Source organism: Symphalangus syndactylus, chromosome 5 (assembly GCF_028878055.3).
Source record: "Symphalangus syndactylus isolate Jambi chromosome 5, NHGRI_mSymSyn1-v2.1_pri, whole genome shotgun sequence".
Lineage (NCBI taxonomy): Eukaryota > Metazoa > Chordata > Mammalia > Primates > Hylobatidae > Symphalangus > Symphalangus syndactylus.
The window spans coordinates 150,233,286-150,254,805 of NC_072427.2; the positions used below are offsets into that span (position 1 = coordinate 150,233,286).

Below are 21,520 nucleotides of genomic sequence, written 5' to 3' on the forward strand. Positions count from 1 at the left end.
TTTACAGTTAAAGACACAATGTCTAGTTAAGTGAAGTGACTTACTCAAATTCACAAAGCATTTGGCAAAGTCAGCATTATGATGCAACTGTCAATGCTCTTCACCATGCTACTTCTCTTAGCCAAGCAAAATCCCTGCATAAAAGCATACTCTTTTGGAGATTCCCTTTATTTAAGGCCTGATGCTGGCTTTCCCTCTGTCCACAGTATACTGCCTTGTGTTCAGTGCATGCACAATATCTCCTCTCTGCCCTTTCCAGAAGAATTAGCCTCTTTGAGCCTTACCACCCAACATTGACTTCAATGTGAGCATCCAAGATGGCGACCACGTCTGCTGTGGCAGCTTCCCAGCCAGTGTTGCGGGCTTGAGCAAGACCTTTCCTCTCAGGATGCCGTATTATTTTCAGTAGTCCTGGATACTTCTGGTTGTAAAGCTTAATCTTCTCATCCAAGTGTTCCTTTAGTTCTCCTGTCAATCAAGTGCACACCTATAGAAATTCTGAGTGCAACAATCAACGTGATACAAAAGTTTTATACTATCATATATTAGTGGCTGGACTACCTCCAGCATAAAATGGGCAATTCTAAGAGTCAACTAGAAAATAAGTAGTATTTCCCCTGCACCTGCCTCTCTTTTCCCTTTCACCTGAGGTGTACTGTGATCATTCCTAATTTCCTTTCCCTCACAGTTAAACTATCTTAAAATGATAATACTGCTTACTACGTGTCAGGCACTGTTATAAGTGCTTTTTCACGTTGAGAAGTTCTTGAGAGAATGAGTAGGACAGATCTAGCCTGAGGTGCAGAGGTTGATGGAAAACACTGCAGGAAGGCCTGGAACATCTTCATAGCTAAACTCTCAAGACTCTGGAGAATCCATAAATGACGAAAATTGTTTTGTTTTAGATATTCCCAGTTGACCTACTTAAGGACCAACTGGGACAGAATGCACAGATTAATCTCTTTGCCAGCTTCTAGCTAGTAAATTTAGCCCAAAAATTATGCAAACAAGATTCACTATTCCTAGATTGTTTACAGGTAGTTTTCTTCCCTCTCTTCCCTCTCTTTTAATAAAGCTTGTCTATGGCTTTGTTCTTGGGCTCAGCCTACCACTGACTTCCTCACATGTGGTAGGCACTACAATATCCCCACTTTACAGATAAAGAAACTGAGGCACAAAGAGTTTTAAAAACTTTTCCAAGTCACGTATCTAGTAAGTGGCATGCCCTGGATGTGAACCTGTGCTGTTTTTAGCCACCAGAACACAGTGTCTCAAGAACTCTGTGAGTACCGGGTTGGGTTTATCAAGTCCTCCCTCCCTCTCCTCTCTCCCCATATCCAAGGAATGAGATTCTTGCTGATTCCTCTCTCAAAAGAAGAGCATATTTGTGAGGCCTAGAGTGATCAAGACCTGGAACCAACACCTAAGTGACTATGGCAGTAAAATTTACCCCCTTTTAGATCTGCTGCACTCAAGAGTAATTGTCTCAATTATTGAAGGTGCTAAGCAGGGCCAGTATGTCTAAGGCTGTTTGCTTCCTCTGGGAGTAAGCTGGGGTAGCCAAGGTTGCCAGTCTGTACACTTACCCAGGCACTACTTTTAGTCAGTAATCCACAGGAGGTGCCACTGAACCTGAATATCTAGATTCTAATTCAGTCACTACATCATTCTGTGTCACTTCCCATTGGATGTGCCTGTTTCCTCAACTTAAAGAAAAGTACCATAGTGGGCATGGTAGCTCATGCCTGTAATTCCAGCACTTTGGGAGCCCGAGGCAGAGGAGTGCTTAAACCCAGGAGATTGAGACCAGCCTGGGCAACAGAGTGAGACTCTGTCTCTTTTTTAGAAAAAAAAATACATTAAAAATTTTCAAGAAAAGTACCAAATAGTCAGGACCCTTCCAACTCCAAATTTTTATGAGCCATAGATTGAGTCACCTCCTGAAAAATAATGCCTATCATATAGCACAAAAATTAAGGATGCCTCGATGGGTTTTCTGAAGACAACCTATGCTCCCTTCCCAGCTTTGCCCTCCTACTGGTCTCCTCCCCAAAACCTATTATCCCAAGCTGGTCAGCTCAGGGTGCTTCTGGATTCCTCGTTTTTGTTCACACCATTCTTTCGGCACTCCCTAGTTCTCCACCCCAACCCAGTTTCCCAGTCTTCCTTCGTTTTTCTCTGCTGTCTCAAATCCTATGAAGCCTTCAAGTCCCAATCCAAGCCTGCCTCCTCCAGGAACCCTCCTTAGATCATCACACCCCCCACCCCCACACCGTGCTTTCTTTCGCTCACTGACAGTTCACTCGGTTTATCACATTCTTCTTCACACATTGAGGTATCTTTCCACAGATGTGTCTTGCCTCATTAATTAAGATGGAAACTTGAACTCTCTGACATCCTCCTCCCTGCCCAGTGGCTAGTACATGGTAGAAACTCAACACGTAGTTGTTGATTGTGAAATTTTCCTAAAATTAGGGAGAAAATACAGTATTCCACCTACCTTGATATAATTTTTAAAAAGCTTACACCTCATTTAACATTTGAGTGACATTTAACATTTAAGCTCAAAATATTTGAGTGATGTGAATAAAACTTAACATCTAGGGAAAGACAGAAAGGAGGCAAACCTCTGGCACCAGATTGTGGCATTTCAAAAGTACTACAAATAATACTGAGATAAGCGAGGAGCAGAACACTAGCTAGCATGTAATGGCAACAGGCTCTCTCCTGAGGCCTTTACACATACTATTTAATCCCAAAAGTGGTCCTATCAGGTAGGCACCATTATTTCCTGATGTTACAGATGCAGAAACTGAGGTGAGAAGCGGTTGAGTCACTTGCCCCCAAATTCACATGGATAGTGAGTTTCTCTTTCAGTAGGCATGGTAGAGACTTCCATTTATTCTCCTGTTTAACATAAAACAGATATTTGAGTTATGCTCAGCGTAGGCTCAATTTGGCTGGTGTTTTTGTGGTTAACGACAGAGACTCTCTAATTCCTGTCCCTGTAACACCAAAGAATGGCTGACAGTCCCCTTTTCTGTGATCATCCAAACAAATCACCTCTGTGGAAAACAAACATGAGTTTCAGACCTAAATGAGAGGAATGTGTTATAATGGAGTGCAGTTTAGAACAATAAGAAAGCTTTGGGTTTTCTTTATGTGTCTACCCTGTGTTTGTAATCTTGTATTTTTTTATTTTATTGTTCCACAGGAAAAAAATCCTGAATTAAGTCTTATTTACACCCCATGGAACATAGCGTATAGGCCACAGAGTATAGTATTTTGTTTTTTTGTTTTTTGTTTTTTGTTTTTCACAGAAAAAGATATCTTTCACAGTATTCCAGCTCAACTCTTGTGTTTGCCTCATGAAGACCCTGAGTCCTAAAGAGGTGAGGGGACTTGCCTGAGGTTGTCTCAGGCAGGGAGCAGAGCCAGAGTGTTTTCAGAAGTCCAAGGCAGAGGTCTTTCTAATCATGCTCCTATTTTTGGCTCGGAAAACCAGGTGTGCAACTCAGTACCAGTCTCCATGCCCAGAAATGAATGAAACCAGTCTCTTTTATTTGGTTTTCAGTGGAATTTTGCTCTAAAAATTGTACCTTCTTATTTTTTGTTTAGTTACATTGGAAATAAAAAAAGACGAAGGTATGCAAAGGATGAATATAAGTATTTTTAGTGTGGAAGTCTAAAAAAGAAGGTTTAAGCAGTCATTTTGTTTGCTCTCTCTCCTGAGAGACAGGTTGAAGGTACAATAACCTAACTGGTACTTAAAGATCCTCAGAGAAGGAACATATTCTGCCTCCAATGAGCTGCCGCTTCATAGCCCTTATAGTCAAGAAATTCCTCCTTACTGCTAGACCAAACCTCTAAGTTTTTGTAACTTAATTCTACTCTCTTTTATTTGTTGCACAAAATTAATAAAACTAAGAGCCAACAATTGCTGAGAGGCTACCATGTGCAAAATGCTTTACATAATTCATGTATTATAACGGGAACACAGTGGTTAGAACCAGGGCTCTGGACTCTGAAGTTTATGGTCAAATCTCAATTCTGTCACTTACCAGCTGTAGGATGTTGAACAAGTTCCTTGATCAGTCTATGCTTTAGTTTTGCACATCTACGCAATAGGTCAAAAAGTGATTCCTTCCTCATAGGGTTGTTGTAATGATTAAAATAGTTAACATGGCTGGGTGCTGTGGCTCATGCCTGTAATCCCAACACTTTGAGAGGCCAAGGCGGGCAAACCATCTGAGATCAGGAGTTCAAGGCCAGCTTGGCCAACATGGTGAAACCCCATCTCTACTAAAAATACAAAAATTGGCTGGGTGTGGTGGCGCACTCCTATAATCCCAGGTACTCAGGAGGCTGAGGCAGAAGAATCGCTTGAACCCGGGAGGCGGAGGTTGCAGTGGGCTGAGATCCCGCCACTGCACTCCAGCCTGGGTGACAAGAGCAAAACTCCATCTCGAAAAAAAAAGGTGCTTAGAACAAGCAATGTTAGCTGCCATTATGATCTCATTTAATTCTCACTATAGTTCATAAAATGGTTATTATTATCAACATCCATATTTTGTGTATAAGAAAATCAGAACATGAAGACGCTGAGTTACCCAAGGACATAACACTTACAAAGGAGAAGCCGGGATTATGAACTCAGAAAGTGAGGACTCAGGTCTGTTATCTTCCACATCTCTTCCTTGGGTGGGCTAGACTTGGGGCAGGGGCACACTGTGGGCAAGAGCTGTTGCCACTGTGAAGAGTCAGCACCCAAAGCTCTCTTTTCTCCAGGCTTAGTGACCCGGGGAGAGTGGTCTGTTCCTCGTAAGGAGCAACTCTAAGTCCCTTCCTGGTATCTGGAGTCCTTCTCTAGACTCCGCTTCACCCCCTAGGCTTCTTCATGGTGCATAAGAGGGGCACAAGTGGCCAGGCGCGGTGGCTCACACCCGTAATCCCAGCACTTTCGGAGGCCGAGGCGGGCGGATCACAAGGTCAGGAGATCGAGACCATCCTGGCTAACACAGTGAAACCCCGTCTCTACTAAAAAAACACAAAAAAATTAACCAGGCGAGGTGGTGGGTGCCTGTAGTCCCAGGTACTCGGGAGGCTGAGGCAGGAGAATGGCATGAACCCGGTAGGCAGAGCTTGTAGTGAGCCGAGATCCCGCCACTGCACTCCAGCCTGGGCGACAGAGCAAGACCCCATCTCAAAAAAAAAAAAAAAAGAGGGGCACAGGTAGATTTGGAGGTACATGGTCCTGGCCTAACTCCCACCTCTGCCACTGGCTTGTAGTCCAATTTAAGCACACCATATGATCTCTTTGTGTCTTAGTTTCCTCATCCATGTAGAGATGATTATCCTCTGTCTTGTCTTTGTGGAGATTAAATGTGGCTAGCAAAAATAGACCCTCAACAAATGATCTTTTTATTTTCCCTACATGAGAAACCCAAGGTGTCCTAAACTCTAAGCCAAAACCTCTTTCCAGCCAAGCACAGATGATAAGTGGTCATTTTTACAATTATTCTTTGATCATGTTGCTCACCATTTGAACTGAAATCATCCACCAAGATGATTTCCTTCAACAATCGAGAGGGTGTCCGGTTGATGATACTGGTGATGGCCCGTTGTATAATGGACAGAGCTTCATTCACGAATATGAGAATGACACTGAGGGATGGGAGTTGGGACGGATATGTCTTCAGAAGACATCTATAAGAGACCATTTTTATAACACATTATTTTTTTAATTACTTAAACACTGCTATCCAATCTTTTCTTTCACTCTGTATGATGTTGTATCGACCAATTCATCTACCCCTCAAACTCATTGGAAAGCAAAACTCTTAGTGGCTTATCACAGTAGCAAGATTTTATATTCATTTATCCAAAATTCTCCTGTTATGGAGATAAAATCTTTTTTTATTAATCTTTACTAGATGTTTCCATTTGAACATTCGACGTACTTCAAAAGGAATTCCCGTTGCTCTTCTACACCTGGATTAGTTTCCGTGCTGGCAGCCTTCTTCCTGTCATTGCCACAGCCCTTTTCCCATGTTCTCAGACCCCAGTCACCTTTGACACACCCTCTACTTCACCACCAGAGACAGGTGGCCTATATTTACTAAATGCTTACCATATGTTAGGCACTGGTTTACCCTTTTTATGGCTTTATTGGGGTTTAATTGATATACAAAAACTGCACATATGCATGCACCCACAATATCATAATCAAGGTAATAAACGTATCTATCAGCTCCAAAAGTTTTTTTCTATATGTTTGCCCATTTTTAATATCTTTATTATTGAGTTTCGTAAGCATTCTCTATATTTTCTAGACTTCTTATCAGACATATGGTTTGAAAATATTTTCTCCCACTCCATGAGCACTCTTTTCACTTTCTTGATAGTATTATTTCAGGAAAAACAAAGTTAGTTTTGATAAAGTTCAACTTTTCAATCTTGTTTCACCTATGCTTTTGGTGTCATACCTAAGAAACGGTTGCCAACCCCTATCTCCCAAGATTTGCTCTCATTTTTTTCTAAGAGTTTTATAGTTTTATCTCCTATATTTACATCTATGACTATTTTGTATTAATATTTGTGTATGGTGTGATGAGGGATCCAACTTTATTATTTTGCATCTAGATAGCCACTTGTCTCAGCACCCATTTGTTGAAGAGACTATTCTGTCTCCCATTGCATTGTCTTGGCACCCTTGTCAAGAATCAGTTGATCATAAATTTAAGTATATATTTTTCCCCCCATGTAAAAGGATAGAGGAAGCTAAAGTTGGGTATTTTCATTCCACCATGTAGAAAGCTAAAGCAGGCTGGAGTTGAATGTTCCTCTTCTCCCAGGTAGGTTAGTGTCTTAGTCCATTTCGTGCAGCTATAACAGCATATCTGAGACTGGGTAACTTATAATGAACAGAAATTTATTGGCTCCTGGTTCTGGAGGCGAGTAAGTCTAATGTCAAGGTGCTGGCCTCTGGTGAGGGGCTTCATGCTGCATTATAACATGGCAGCAGGCATCACATGGCAGAAGGAGCAAAGAGAGGATGAAAAGAACAAGAGCCCAGTCCCATGATAACAAACTCCCTCTCATGGTAATGACAGGATAAGAGCATTTGCCTATTCACCAGAGCAGAGCCTTCATGACCTAAACACCTTTTCAATGTCCCACCTCCCAATACTGTTGCAATGGCAAATACATTTTAACATGAGTTTCAGAGAAGACAAACATTCAAACCACAGCAGTTAGGCTATCATAAAACTCCAGCAGGTTAGGCTCTGGTAAAATAGTTTCTCTTTCGGGCAGACCTTGTTAAGAAAAACAGAATAATCTGGCATATTTCAAAATGATTCCTTTTCACCTCTTCCCTTCTCCCTCCCAGAGGCAGGAGCAGATATTTCTCTGATATTTACTGTGAGGATCTGGTAGAGGTCCTGGGGGTAAAATGTACACAGGTGTAGACGCCCAATGACTGGGTCTCCCTGGAGTGTTTAATTCTCAGACTTGTCCACAGTTCATCAATTTACAGTTCAGGTTTTCCTATCCTAGCACTGGTTTCCAGGGTTTCTGCTCTGCTAAAGTTGTGATTCTCTGTATCCACCTGTCTGTCTCCCCAATTTTGCAGGGAGCAGTTTGCCCTGCCATGTCACTTCTCTAAAAGAGCTGAGAAGAGTTTATTTTTCCATTTTTTCAGCTTTTTACTTGTTGTTAGGATACAGTGGGGACTTCTAAGCTCCTTAAAAGCCAGACCAGAAAATGAAAGTCAAACTCTTCATTTTTATTATTGTACTTTCCAGTTTTAGAAGGATCATTTGGCATCTTTTTATAATGTGTAAGTCTTTATTGATAGTTTCTATTTGATGAGACATTGTCATTATAATCTTCCTTTAATGCTTTAGACTTTGAATAAAGTCTAACTTTACTTCTTTGGTTAACTTTAGTTCTTTGAATATATTTATAATGATGTCTTTGAAGTCATTATCAGATAAGTCCAATATCTGGGCCCCTTCTACAGTCTGTTGCTTTGTTTTCTCTTGTGCATGAGTTATTACTCTTTCTTGTATCTTTGTATGTCTCATAATTTCTTATTAAAAACTTATCATTTTAGACAAAGTATCTAGTAACTCTGTATATAACCCAGGAGTAGATGTCATTGTAATTTGCTTGGTTGTTTATTTATTCAACTGGTAACTTAAACTAATTTGCAAAGTCTACAAAATCTATTTCTCCTGCAGTGTTCAGCCTTTAATGCTCATGATCTTGGACATTTTTTTCTTCCTTTCTTGTTTTTCTCTTTTAGCCTGGCTACCTAGGGGCTGCTTCTCGGTCATCATAAGCCACTTATTCATCAGAGATTGGATTTAAAGCTCCTTGGTTGATTAGATTCCTGGATACATGTGGCATGGGGGCTGCGATCACAGTTCAAGGAGTTTACATTTTGACCCACATACCGGTAGCTTGGATTTTCTTCTCTGTGATAACTCTTAAGAGAGCACAGCCTTAGGTATGCACATAGTCTTCCAGATTACCAGGGATGTGCATGATTTTATTTTTAATCCTGGCTTCCTAGTAGTTGCCTGTGAGTCAGAGTAGTTTATTGTTCAAGCAGTATTTGTTCAGAGGTTGGGCTTAAGCCCCTAGTGCTGGTGGGGCTTCAGCTGTTTGCTGATGGATCTGTGTTCTGGTTGGCAAATGATTTTCAGTCTTCCCCCCATTCTACTCTTGCTGCTTCTGAGCAGGTTCAGCCTGGGGCTGGCACACAAACTTCTAGATGACCCAGAGATAAGTGTGATCCAAGGAGGGCTCTTCTTCGCAATCTTTTTCCCTGATTCTTCCTGTTAAATTTCTGGTGGTTCTGCCATTTTGCTTGTTGCTAGTGGTATGACGGAGCTATGAGCATACTCTTGAATTTTCTCCACCAAGATCTCTATTGTTTCCGACAACATCATTGAGCTGGAATTCTTTATCCTCTCTTCTAAATAAGGTCAGTCCCTTTAATACAGCTGGGGATGTTTTCATCCTGCCTTTCCTCCTGAACAGAACTTCTGCACCACTGCACAGGATCTGGAGGTGGAGACAGAAGCCCACTTCTAGAGCGACACCCTGCTCTACTGGGGGAAGGAGGTGGCAGCCCCTGGAGCTCCTGGTCTTCCTAGCTTGTGCATTCTGGTATGGAACTTCCATTCTGACAGCAAGTTGGAGAACGGGCAACTGGAGCCCCATGTTCTTGGATTCATGAACCTGGAGTTGAAATTTCACCCTATGAGTAGAGGCAAAGTAGAAGAAGGGAGTCACAATTGTCTCTCTCAATCACCTCCACTAGGAATAGAACTTTTGCATTCCTAGCGGAGGAAGGAGAAGGCGTGAAATGTGGGTTGCCTGCCCTTCCTGGGGTGATACCAAGGACCTATGTATGCTAGGACCTGCAGGGACAGGGAGCCCCCTTCTTGACCACAGCCACCAGAGCAGATAACCTTGAGAAGTTTCCATAAGACAGTGCTGACAGTGGGTTAGGGGAACAAGTCATGGCTCCTATGCCACAGACTCCTGCTGTTCTGAAGGATATTTAGTAGATTTTCTTGAAAGAATGTTTTACCATTTGCATATTTCCTTAGGACAGTTTGTAAAAAAATTTAAATAATTATAGTTTTCTCCAGTCAAATAGTTGTTTTGCTAGGGAAAGAAAATGTTGCACTCAACACTATGACATTCTGGAAGGAAGCCTCAATCCCCACATTTTTTAAAAACTTCAAGTAGTTGCCAACATACAAATCCAGATTTCTTGTCTCTCTGACAAAGTAAATATTTATCTCACTGCAACCACTTTTCCAGGAGATAGCCCCTGCTCTGTCCAGAGCCAGGGTTACTGCAATTACTCACAGTGTAGCTCTCTGTTCACCCATTCATCATCGCCCTCACCCAAAATGCTCACAACATGTATACTGGCAGGCATTTGAAATGCAGCCTCTGAAATTGCAAGGAGATTTTAGGCAAAAGCCAAAATGCAGGTGAATGCCAGGGACACAAAAAAGCACACACTCCTTGGAGATCTGCCCTGCTTAGTAGTAGTGCCAAGAGATATGAGGATGGACAGACCAGAGGGACTGGACATTGGAAGCTGGGAAGATTGGACTTTATCCTAGAGGGACTAAAGGATTTTAAGCAATGGATTGGTATGATCAAATTAACATTTTAAAGAAACCATTCTGGCTACCATGAGGACAACAGAAGGTAATCAGCCACATGTGGATGCCATAATACAGGTGGGAAGGTATGAAGACCTCACCTAAGGCCTACCCTGGAGAAAGAAAGGAGCGAAAGGAAGATAGGAAGATACTTTCCATGTGATTTCGTCGTCTCACTCATTACTCAAATGTGGTGGGAAGGTGGAAGTTGAAGGGGCAATACTAGATCACAAAAAAATTCTCAGATTCTAACAATACCTGCACAAAAATCACTTGGGGATCTTGTTAAAGTGCAGCCTCTCATCAGTAGGTCTGAGTGAGGTCTGAGATCCCGAATTTCTTCCAGGCTCCCAAGTGATACCAATGCTGTAGGAGGGTGGTGCAGTAAGAGTAGGAGCACCGGGCGCGGTGGCTCACGCTTGTAATCCCAGCACTTTGGGAGGCCGAGGCGGGCGGATCACGAGGTCAGGAGATCGAGACCGCGGTGAAACCCCGTCTCTACTAAAAATACAAAAAATTAGCCGGGCATGGTGGCGGGCGCCTGTAGTCCCAGCTACTCGGAGAGGCTGAGGCAGGAGAATGGCGTGAACCCGGGAGGCGGAGCTTGCAGTGAGCCGAGATTGCACCACTGCACTCCAGCCTGGGCGACAGAGCGAGACTCCGTCTCAAAAAGAAAAAAAAAGAGTAGGAGCAGAGTCTCCAGAAAGACCTGTGTTCACTCAAGTCACAGCTGTCACTTTCTATCTTCATTATCTTTTTGTGCTCCTCTTCCTTTCCTTATTTATAAGATGGTGAGGGTGGTGGTGGTTAGTAGCAGTAGTATTAGCAGTAATGGTAGTAGGAGAAGGAGTAATCCTCACTCCTATAGTATTATTATGAGGTTCAAATGTGGTAATGTGCATAAGTGATCAGAATAAAAGAAGCTCCATAAAGGTTATCTGCTATTCTTAACACTTTGCTTGTTATTTTTGTTCTTGTTGTCATTATTACTTGGACAATGGCAACATTCACTGAGCTAGGAGCAATAAGAGGAGAAAAAGAAGTGGATCAACTTAGGTTTGGCCATGTGGAGTCTAAGATGCCTCCACACATTTATAAGCAACTGATTTTCAACAAAGATGTCAAGAAAACACAATGGAAAAAGGACTGCCTGCCTCTTCAATAAATGGTGTTGGGAAAACTGGATACCCACGTTTAAAAAGAATAATACTGAACCCTATCTCATCACACCATACACAAAAATCAACTGAAACTAGATTAAAGACTTAAACATAAAACTCAAAACTGTAAAACTCCTAGAAAGAAAATAGGGAAAATTTTCCAAGACATTGGTTTGGGCAATGACTTTTTAGATAAGACCCCAAAGCCACAGGCAACAAAAACAAAAATAGACAAATAGCATTACATCAAACTAAAAAGCTTCTACACAGCAAAGAAAAAAATCAAAAGAATGAAGAGACAACCTACAGAATGAGAGAAAATATTTGCAAACCATGTATTTAATAAGAAGTTAATATCCAAAATATGTAAGGAACAGAAACAACTCAATAACAAGAAAAATAAAAATCAGCAAATGACCTAAGCAAACATTTCTCAAAAGAAGACTATAAATGGCCAAGAACTTTATGAAAAAATGTTCCATATCATTAACCATCAGGGAAAATGCAAATTAAACTCACATTGCACTATCATCTCACCCTTGTTAGATGGCGACTATCAAAAAATAAACGATAACAAGTTTTGGCAATAATGTGGAAAAAACAGAACCATTGCACAGTTAGTGGGAATGTAAATTAGTATACCCAATAAACAGTATAGAGATTCCTCAAATACTAAAAATGGAATTACTGTATGATCTAGCAATCCTATACTGGGTATATCTCCACAGGAAATGAATTAGTATATTGAAGAGAGACTGCACTCCCATTTTCGTTGGAGCATTATTCATAATAGTGGAATACTATTCAGCCACAAAAAAATGAAAATTCTGTCTTTTGTGACAACATGGATAAATGTGGAGGACATTATGTTAAGTAAAATAAACAAGGAACAGAAATACAAATACTACATGATCTCATTTATAGGTGGAATCTAAAAAAGTTGAACTCATAGAAAGAGAGTAGAATGAAAGGTGGCTACCAGGAGCCAGGGTGGGGGCTGGGTGAAGAGGGGTTAGAGAGATGTTGGTTAAAGGATACGAATTTCAGTTAGATAGGAGGAATAAGTTCAAGAGATGTATTGCACAACATGGTGACTATTGTCAATAGTAATATGTGGTATTCTTGAAAATTGCTAAGAGACTAGATGTCAAGTATTCTCACTGAAAATAATTGTGAGGTAATGCATATGTTAATTTAGATATATATTAGCCATTCCACAATGTGTATATGTTTCAAAACATCATATTGTACATGATAAGATATACAATTTTGCCAATTTAAATGAAATAAAATAGTTTTAAAAACAGTCACATTTCCGATAGCATCAAAAAGACAAATACCTAGGAATAAATTTAACAAAAGATGTGAAAAAACTTATACTGTGAAAACTCAAAACATTGTTGAAAGAAATTAAAGACCTAAATAAATGGAAAGATTTCTCACATTCATGGATTGGAAGATCTAATTTTTAAATGAAATCCTCCACAAATCTACAGATCTGCAGATCTACAGAGTTAATGAAATCCCTGTCAAAATCCTGCTGGTTTCTTTGCAGAAACTGACAAACTAATCCTAAAACTCATATGGAAATTCAAGGTCCCAGAACAGACAAAATAGTCTTGAGAAAGAAGAAGAAAGCTGGAAGATTCACATTTTCAATTTCAAAATGTACTACAAAATTACAATTGTTAAGACAATGTGTTCCTGGCATAACGATAGGCCTATACAGCAATGAAATAGGATTGATATCCAGAAATAAACCCTTACGTTTATCACCAATTGATTTCAAGAAGGGTGGCAGGACAATCTGACGTGGAAAGAGTAGTCTATTCAACCAAGGTAGTAGGATAACTGAATAGCCACACATAAAATAATGAAGTTGGACCCTCCTTGTCACATTATGTACAAAAACTAATGTAAAATGGACCAAACACCTAAATTTAAGACTGAAACTATAAAATTCTTAGAAGAAAACATGGGTGTAAACCTTTGCGACCTTGTACCAAGCAGTGGTCTCTTAGATATAACACCAAAAGTACAAGCAACCAAGGAGAAAATAGATAAATTGGACATCATTAAGATTTAAAACTCTTGTGTTTCAAAGACGACCATCAAGAAAGTGAACAGACAATCTACACAATGAAAGAAAACATTAACAAGTCATATTTCTGATAGGAATTTTTATCTAGAATATATAAAGTACTTGCAACTCAATAATAAAAAGATAAATAAGCCTATTTTTTTAAAAAAGAATGTCTCCAAATAGACATTTCTCCAAAGAAGACATACATGTGGCCAATAGTACATGAAAAGATGTCCCACATTATTAGGCCTCAGGGAAATTTAAAACAAAATCACAATGAGATACCACTTCAGACCCACTAGGATGGCTATAGTTAAAAAGAAAAATAATAATAAATGTTCGTGAGTATGTGGAAAAATCAGAATTCTCATATACTGCTTGAGGGAATGTTAAATAATGGAGTCACTTTGGAAAACCACCTGGCAGTTCTTTGAAAAGCTAAATGCAGAATTATCATATGGCCCAGCAATTCTACCCATAGGGTACACCTACAAGAAAAGAAGACATTTGTTCACACAAAAACTTATACATGGACATTCATAGCAGTATTATTCATAAAGGTCAAAAAGTGGGAACAATCCAAATGTTCATCACCTGATGAATGGATAAAGGAAATGCGGTATAATCCAGACAATGAAACATTATTTAACAATAAAAAGGAATGAAGTATTGATATGTGTTATAATGTGAATGATACTTGAAAACATTGTGATAAGTGCAAAATGTTAGTCACAAAAGACCCCATATTACATGATTCCATTAATACATAAGGTCCGGAACAGACAAATCCATAGGGATAAAAAGTAGATTAGTGGTGGTTGCCTAGGGATGAGGAAGTTGTAGGAAAATGCAGAAGGCCTGCTAATGCCGTTTCTTTTAAAGTGATGAAAATGTTTTAAAATTGATTGTGGGAATAGTAAATAACTCTGTGAATATACCGAAAAACATTAAATTGTACACTTTAAATGGATAAATTGCACAGTATGTGAATTATATCTCAACAAAGCTATTTCTAAAAAAGTATTATAAAGGAGCGTGGGAGACACAGAATGAGAAAAAAAAAACAATAGGAAAGGGAAACAGAGGGAGAGGGAGAGGGATTGCTCTTCAAATTAGATTTGCCAGCAAAGAGGAAGCCAAGTAGAGAATTTGAGCAAAGTCCTAGGGAAGGAGGTAGAGCTGCTGGCTTCGGTGTGACTTGCGCAAGTCCCTTCTCAGCTTCAGTTTCCTCATCTGTAAAATTATCAGTTAGACCCACCATATCTGTTTCTCTGGATCAGAATTGCAAAGGACCTCTGCTCATCTGACATTTCTGTTCTTTCCCAAGGGTCTGTAAATATTTGGATCACTTGGTTATCTTCTCTGAGCTGTCATTATAAAATAAAAACAACTTTGCTCAGCCTGAACCCCTTCCCCACCAATCCCCCCTCCCCCAACCTTCAATTTTCACTGCTCCCAAAGCTCATCCTCAAATCAAACTGAGGACCCTAGAAGCCCAAGCCTGGTTCATCCCACCTGTAGTCTCGCGTGTCGGGGATGGTGCGATTGAGAGGCAGCTGGTTGCTGAGGTACGTGTTGTAACCAAACTTCTGGAAGAGGTCCTGGGCCGCCTTCTGCTGGGCCTCAGAAAGATCCTCGCCCCATTGTCTGAAAAGCTGTGAGTGTGGGAAGAGTTTCATCTGGGTTTTGTGCTTCTTTGTCTCATTCACCTTGGTTTCCATTGCCTTTAGAACAGGGCGTACTTCATCTTTCGCCCTCTTCAGTGTGTTGTTCACATTTTCTTGTTGCCTCAGAGCCAATTTCATACTTTCTTCTGCAAATGAAGAGGACAGGGGTGGGAGAGAAAACATTTCAGCCCCTCCTTAGTTACCTGGGTATTTCTTTCCATCCTACTTTCCTCTAATGGTTTACCCAATACATCTTAAAACTTACAAGCTCTTGTCTCAGAGGATGTAATATGTCAGGGAACTTGTCCAGCCGTGCAAGGCTGTCCCAGCAAAGTATGTACTAGATACGTCTCTCCCTTTAGCCCCATCAAAACTCGTCCATCCCACATCTTCAAAGCGCCTCAAAGAACTATGATCTGAGAAATATATGGAAAATAAGCTAATGTTTTTCAGAATCAGGCCTGAGAACCACTTACATCAGAATCATCAGTTGTGATTTTTTTTTAATGTAGATACCCAGGCTAATCTCCAAATCTGCTAAATCAGGATCCGAGAGTTGGGTGGAAATACAGACAGGAGAAATTACAAGAATCTGCTTTTTAATAAAACCAAGGAGTAATTCTTTTTACAGTAAAACTTAAGAAACACTTACTACACCATTAGTGCCTAACAAAGGCAAATCTGCTCTAACCACTATCACCATCATCCACCCATGCCCTTGCTTCTCAGGTGCTTGATTTACGAGGAACTTTAAAATTGGAGATGTCCTAGTCTTGCAATTTCCAACTTGCGTGATCATAAGAATATCTTCAAAAGCTTGTCAAAAATACAGAATCTCAGGCCTCCCCTGGAGATTCTGATTCAGTTCTGGGGTAGAGCCTGAGAATCTATATTTTAAACAATTGGTCTAGATAAATCTAATTGTCACATTAATTCGGGAAACACTGCCTTAACTCAAAAGAACGAACAGATAGTGATAAACCCAGGCAGAGGATGTTTTATGCAGAAGACACCCTCCAGGATCCATGACATCATCTATTATTTACCTCACCTTTCTACCCAGTAAGATCTGTGCTGGAGTATCTTAGCATATGCACCTTGAACTCCCTCAAGCTCAATCTGTGAACTCAGCAAAAAGAGAGAAAAAGTAACCATTTTAGTGTTTAGTGATTATGACATTCTTCAGCACTAAATCCCACCATGGTGATCAAGGCACTCTGACATAGGATCCACTTTGTTCCTACTAATCCTCCCTTAAGCCCACACTAAACTTCAACCAGACTGACAGGATCACCTGTAGCCTGTCCAGCATCTTTCTATAAGTTAGAAGAAGGCATCCTTTTTTTCTGGATAATTGCAACTCAGGGTCACCAGCTTGGTGAGGGGACAGCCCCATTGTGTGAATTTTCTCTGGGTAGATGCATCTCGTGCCACAGCACATGGCTTGGCAAGCAGAACGTGCACTGGATTTCAGATCCATATACAGCCCCCAAGAGGGAAGCAGGGGAGTCCTATGACTGGGAGGAGAACATGTTTGTAAAGTGACTAAGACTGGCCCGAAAAGAAGGAAAAGGAGAAAGAGAATCAACTCTTGAAGTGGTTAAGACAAAAAGAGGATAGTCGAAAAAACTTGGGCAAAAAGTAAATGGTAGGTCTCTCAAAGGAGGCTCATGTGAACACCATGTATATTTGTTCAGGTAGAAAAAGGAAGTGAGAGCATACTGTTTACAGTGTCCCGGATGGAACAGTATGGTTATTCATACTTTTCTGTCCTAAGCATACAGGGGCCACAGGGTGGTACTGGGTTCTTCCTACCTCTGAGCTCCTCTGCGTTCTTCCTTCGGGGGGGATATCTGATTTTCTCTTTCACTCATGGCTGTCAGTGGGAGCTGGTTTGGACCTGGCCATCCTAAAGTGAATTTGAGGAAATGCATAATCTGGTAGTATGAATACAGTGTCACTAGGTTATCTCCATAACTTATACTGAAACCTTCCAAGCCCCAAAACGGACACATCCATTGACATCCCCCTGGTGTGGCTTTTATGAACCCTGAGGGAGGTTCCAGAAAACTGGCTTAGAGTCATTGATTCCTCCCTCAATAGGGATATAATTATTATTGTTTGCTTTTGCTCTTAGTAGCTTACATGATTCAACTAAGTATCCTTATTGACTTCTGATTTTGTTAACTCTTCCTGGAATCCTGGAGGCAATGAGCAAACAGGATGAAGGCTAATTAAACAGGATTTTAGTTACAGGAAGCCCTGTGGAAAAAAAAAAGCATTGGTGATCTAGAAACAGGGCCCAGAAGACTTTTTGAGGTTCAACTCAAGTGGTAGTGAGTCTCTGACATCACAACATTTCAGAGGGAATAAAATGTGGGAGCACCAAGAATAACAAGAAAGATCTTTGCAAAGAAGGAAAGAGGAGTAAACCAGATGGCTCTGGCTGGCTCCTCATGGCACATTGTGTCCTAGCTGAAAGAAAGAATAGTGGGGCTTTGGGTAGAACTCCTGCCATTTTATGGCTTGAGGAGCCTGAGCCAGTCTGATGAGTCTTGGGGATGGGTGAGACAGTCCTGGTGTGGTCTGGGTGCTCTGCCAAATAGTGAGGGTGGTGCTGGGGTCACCACCCTGGCTACACAGGCATCCTCCTGGTGAAGCTGCACCAAACATATTTGCATGGGCAATGTCGGACCCACCCAGGTAAGCCAGGGCTTGTGGGGCTGATGATCTTCCCTCTGTTTCATCCACTCTCTTGCCCTGTATCACTCTTCCCTTCATCCCTGTCTGCCTGTCTTTTTCTCTCTCTTTCCTAGACGCACCCACTCATTTATTCATCTATGGAATTTCGATGTATGAATAGAAAGGAGTAGTGAATGAGACGTTCATGGAAACAGCACTTATGAAACTTGCTTTCCATAAAACTGTACCACAATAAAATATGATGAGTCTTATGAAGGAGGACGTAGAAGGTGCTATGGGTGCCTTAGGCCACCTCCTCTCTCCTTTTATTCTCTCCTTCTCTCCCATCACACTTTCCCTTCTTTTCTTCTTATCTCCATACAAACTCTTTCACTCTCTCTCCCTGGACTCCCTCACTTCTCTGCTCCTTTCCTGTCCCAGCTCTTTTCTCCTCTCTCATCTCCCTTCTCACTCTCCTCGCTCTTTCCCTGATTTCTTCTCTCCCTTCCTTTTTCTCTTCCTGCCTTTCCTTCCACCCATCTCCCAGCCTCACCCTGAACCCTAACAATGCTCAGTTCTCATTTTAAAAGACACTTTCCCCTACTCCAGCTCCATGTGCACACACCTGGGCAGTCACATCCCTGCCCACACATAAAACACCTCCCTATGGGGTTCCAGCATTTGATCTCTGTTACCTGCGGAGCAGGGGGAAATTGCTGCTTCCCTTGCTGAAGCTGGATGCACAGGCACATAAAATTCAGAGGCATTAGAGTTCCATGGTGAGCCGGAATCACAAACAAACCCCAGAATTTGAAATCTTACCCTTAAGTTTAAATGAGGAGGTTAAAATTTGGCACAGAGCAGTTTATAGATCACCTTCTACATCTACTTCACAACCCTATTAGGTCAGGTTGATAACTATCATTATTGTTATCATCATCTCCATTTACAGACCAGGAACCTGAGGCTGAGAGAGAGAAGCACTTGCTCAAAGTCACACAACCACAATGGCACATCAGGATTCGATCTTAGGTCCTCTAAGAAAGCCCTCTTTAGTTCATGATAGGAGCACACAGCAAAATGGAAGCGAGGCCTTTGCCCCAGAGATTGCCACCTCTCTTGAAGAGCCCCTACCACACATAGGCCTAAGGACAGGGCTGTGTTAGACATTCCTAAGACCCTTGGGATTCTTATTCTTCTCGTTGCCTGCATATATGTGGATATAATGATAATGCATGTGCACAAGCCCACACACGCACATACACACACACTCACCTCCCCCATACTGCCTGCTCTAATTTCCACTTCTACTCACTTCATTCTCAATACCCATCTCCCATTTGAAGGCACAGAATTCCGTGTCAGATGCTTCAGTGAGCGACTGAGATGAAAATGTGACCTCTCACCCATTTTTCCCTCCACATCCCTTTTTCCTAAGTGCCCCAAACACACACACCCACACACACACCTTCCAGGTTAGCATTGTAAACTTACTCAGATTCTGCAATTCCACTTCCAAGTGGGAGAGTCTCTTTATCACTGCCCCGTCGCGCTCATTCACATGTACAGGAAGCTCCCTGTGGAGACCACCCGTAAACAGGTTTTGTAAAGTCCCCTTGCTACAAAATACCAGAAGGAGATTGACAGCGATGGCCAGAGTCAGCCCAATGCAGAGGGCTTTGGGGAGTTTTCTTGAAAACATCGTCTTCTTCCTGGAGCTCCTCCACCCCCTGTGGGGCTGAGTGCGTCACTGCCGCAGCAGGTGAAGAATCAGAACCAGCCCAGCTTTTGTGGGAAAGAGAGCTGTAGGGTGCCAGTTGAGTTGGTGTCCCCTGTGTGAGACACCCATGGGAAGCCACGGGCGGCCTCTGAGGAGCAAAGTCTCCTTATTGCCTTCTTTGTCTTTATGCCCCGAGAGGACAGCCGCTCAGCGACATTCCACAGGTTGCTCAGGGAGATAACACTCCCTTGAAGCAGAGGACATAAATGCAGTTGCATGTAAAGTATAAAGAGGAAGAACCAATGGTGTAGTCAACACTGTTGCTAAATATTTAACTTTGAGCAATGGCAGAGTGACAGGATTCTTTGTAATTAATTAGTCATCCCACAGTACCTATTTTTGCAAAAGAGAATTGACTCAAGGAAAAAGATCATCCTGGAAAATAGGCCAGTATAGATCGCAGAACAAGGCAACAGAAGAGAACTGGGACCAGAACTAAAATACGGGGTCCGGATTATTTGTCTTGCTGTTGCTGTTGCTGCTGTTGTTGCGTTGTTGTTTACCATGCCTGGTTGTGAGTTTCATTAATGACCTAGCAAGGAAGACTTGGCCACTAGCATCAGAACTACTTTAGAGTAGATACAATTTTTATACAGCCCATACGTGTCCATGTAATTCACTTTCATAAGGCTCAGTTCTTCGCATGTTATCTGCTGGATAATGATTTGAAGCACTGCCTTATCTACCAGCTGCCACCTGCCAGCCAACAGCCCAGTTTCCACTTCATTTAGGCATTCTAGTGAGACTTTAAATAATTCAAGGTAGAACTAATCAGTTTATACAAAAATTGGAAGAAGCACTTAGGGAAAGATACTTTGGAATTTCAGGCAAGTAAAGGAAAAGTATTTCTATTCTGATCCATTTACCTATTTGTCTCTTCTTTTGTCAATACCACACTGCCTTGATCATTGTAGCTTTATAAGAAGTCTGAAGGCCGGGCATGGTGGCTCACACCTATGATCCCAGCACTTTGGGAGGCTGAGGCGGGCGGATCGCTTAAGGTCAGGAGTTCAAGCCCAGCCTGGCCAACATGGCGAACCCTGTCTCTACTTAAAAAAATACAAAAAAATCAGCTGGGCGTGGTGGCACACGCTTGAAATCCCAGTTCCTGGGGAGGCTGATGCAGGAGAATTGCTTGAACTTGTGGGGCAGAGGATGCAGTGAGCCAAGATTGCACCATTGCACTCCAGCCTGGGTGACAGGGCAAGACTCTGTCTCAAAAAAAAAAAAGAAGTCTGGAATTCAGGTAGTCTGAGTCCTTTCATTTTTTTTTCTCCTGAAGTATTGTGTTAGCTAGTCTGGATCTTTTGCTTCTCCATATAAACTTTAGAATTAATTTCTCGATATCCACAAAATAAATTACTGGGATTTTTATTGGGATTGCATTAAATCTACATATCAAGTTGGAAAGAATGCAAATCTTGACAGTACTGAATCTTCTTATCAATTAACGTAAAATACCTCTCCATTTATTTAGTTGTTCTTTGATTTGTTTCATCAGAGGTTGTAGTTTTATAGATCTTGTATGTATTTCGTTGGATTTATACCTAAGTATTTCCTTCTTGGGGTGTGATAACATAAATGGTGTTATGATTTCAAATTCCAATTGTTCATTGCTGATATATAGGAAAGTGGTTGAGTTTTGTATATTAATCTTGTATCCTACAAACTTGCTATAATCACTTCTTAGTTCCAAAAGGTTTCTGTTGGTTCTTTGGGACTTTTCTACAAAGACAGCTATATCATCTGTGAGCAAAGACAATTTTATTTCTCCTTCCGTGTGCTCCTTTTATTTCTTGCTCTTTTTTTATTGCTTTACTTCCAGTACAATGTTAAAAAGAAGTGGTGAGAGGAGACATTCTTTTCTTGTTTCTGATCTCAATTGAAAACTTCTAGTTTCTCACCAGTAGGTATAATGTTAGCTATAGTTGTTTGGAGATGTTCTTTATTAAGTT

At 41.2% G+C, this 21,520-nt stretch overlaps 1 protein-coding gene across 6 annotated transcripts in view; it reads right to left on the reverse strand.

The window, feature by feature from the left end:
* GALNT8 (polypeptide N-acetylgalactosaminyltransferase 8) overlaps positions 1–19,788 on the reverse strand; it is a 78,713-nt gene extending 58,925 nt beyond the window's left edge. Inside the window, exons 1-5 of one of the 6 annotated variants that reach the window (XM_055281023.2) lie at positions 17,249–17,446; positions 16,919–17,012; positions 14,952–15,249; positions 5,540–5,706; positions 285–468 (exon numbers count right to left, since the gene is read on the reverse strand). In XM_055281023.2, the coding sequence (XP_055136998.2) occupies positions 285–468; positions 5,540–5,706; positions 14,952–15,241 (641 nt within the window). In that variant the 5' untranslated portion in view covers positions 15,242–15,249; positions 16,919–17,012; positions 17,249–17,446. Of the gene's footprint in view, positions 1–284; positions 469–5,539; positions 5,707–14,951; positions 15,352–15,579; positions 15,641–16,149; positions 16,233–16,918; positions 17,013–17,248; positions 17,447–19,279 lie in introns of those variants that run through there. The other 5 variants (XM_063639809.1, XM_055281024.2, XM_055281020.2 and 2 more) reach the window with 5 other exon arrangements.
* Between the last annotated feature and the right edge of the window lie 1,732 nt (positions 19,789–21,520).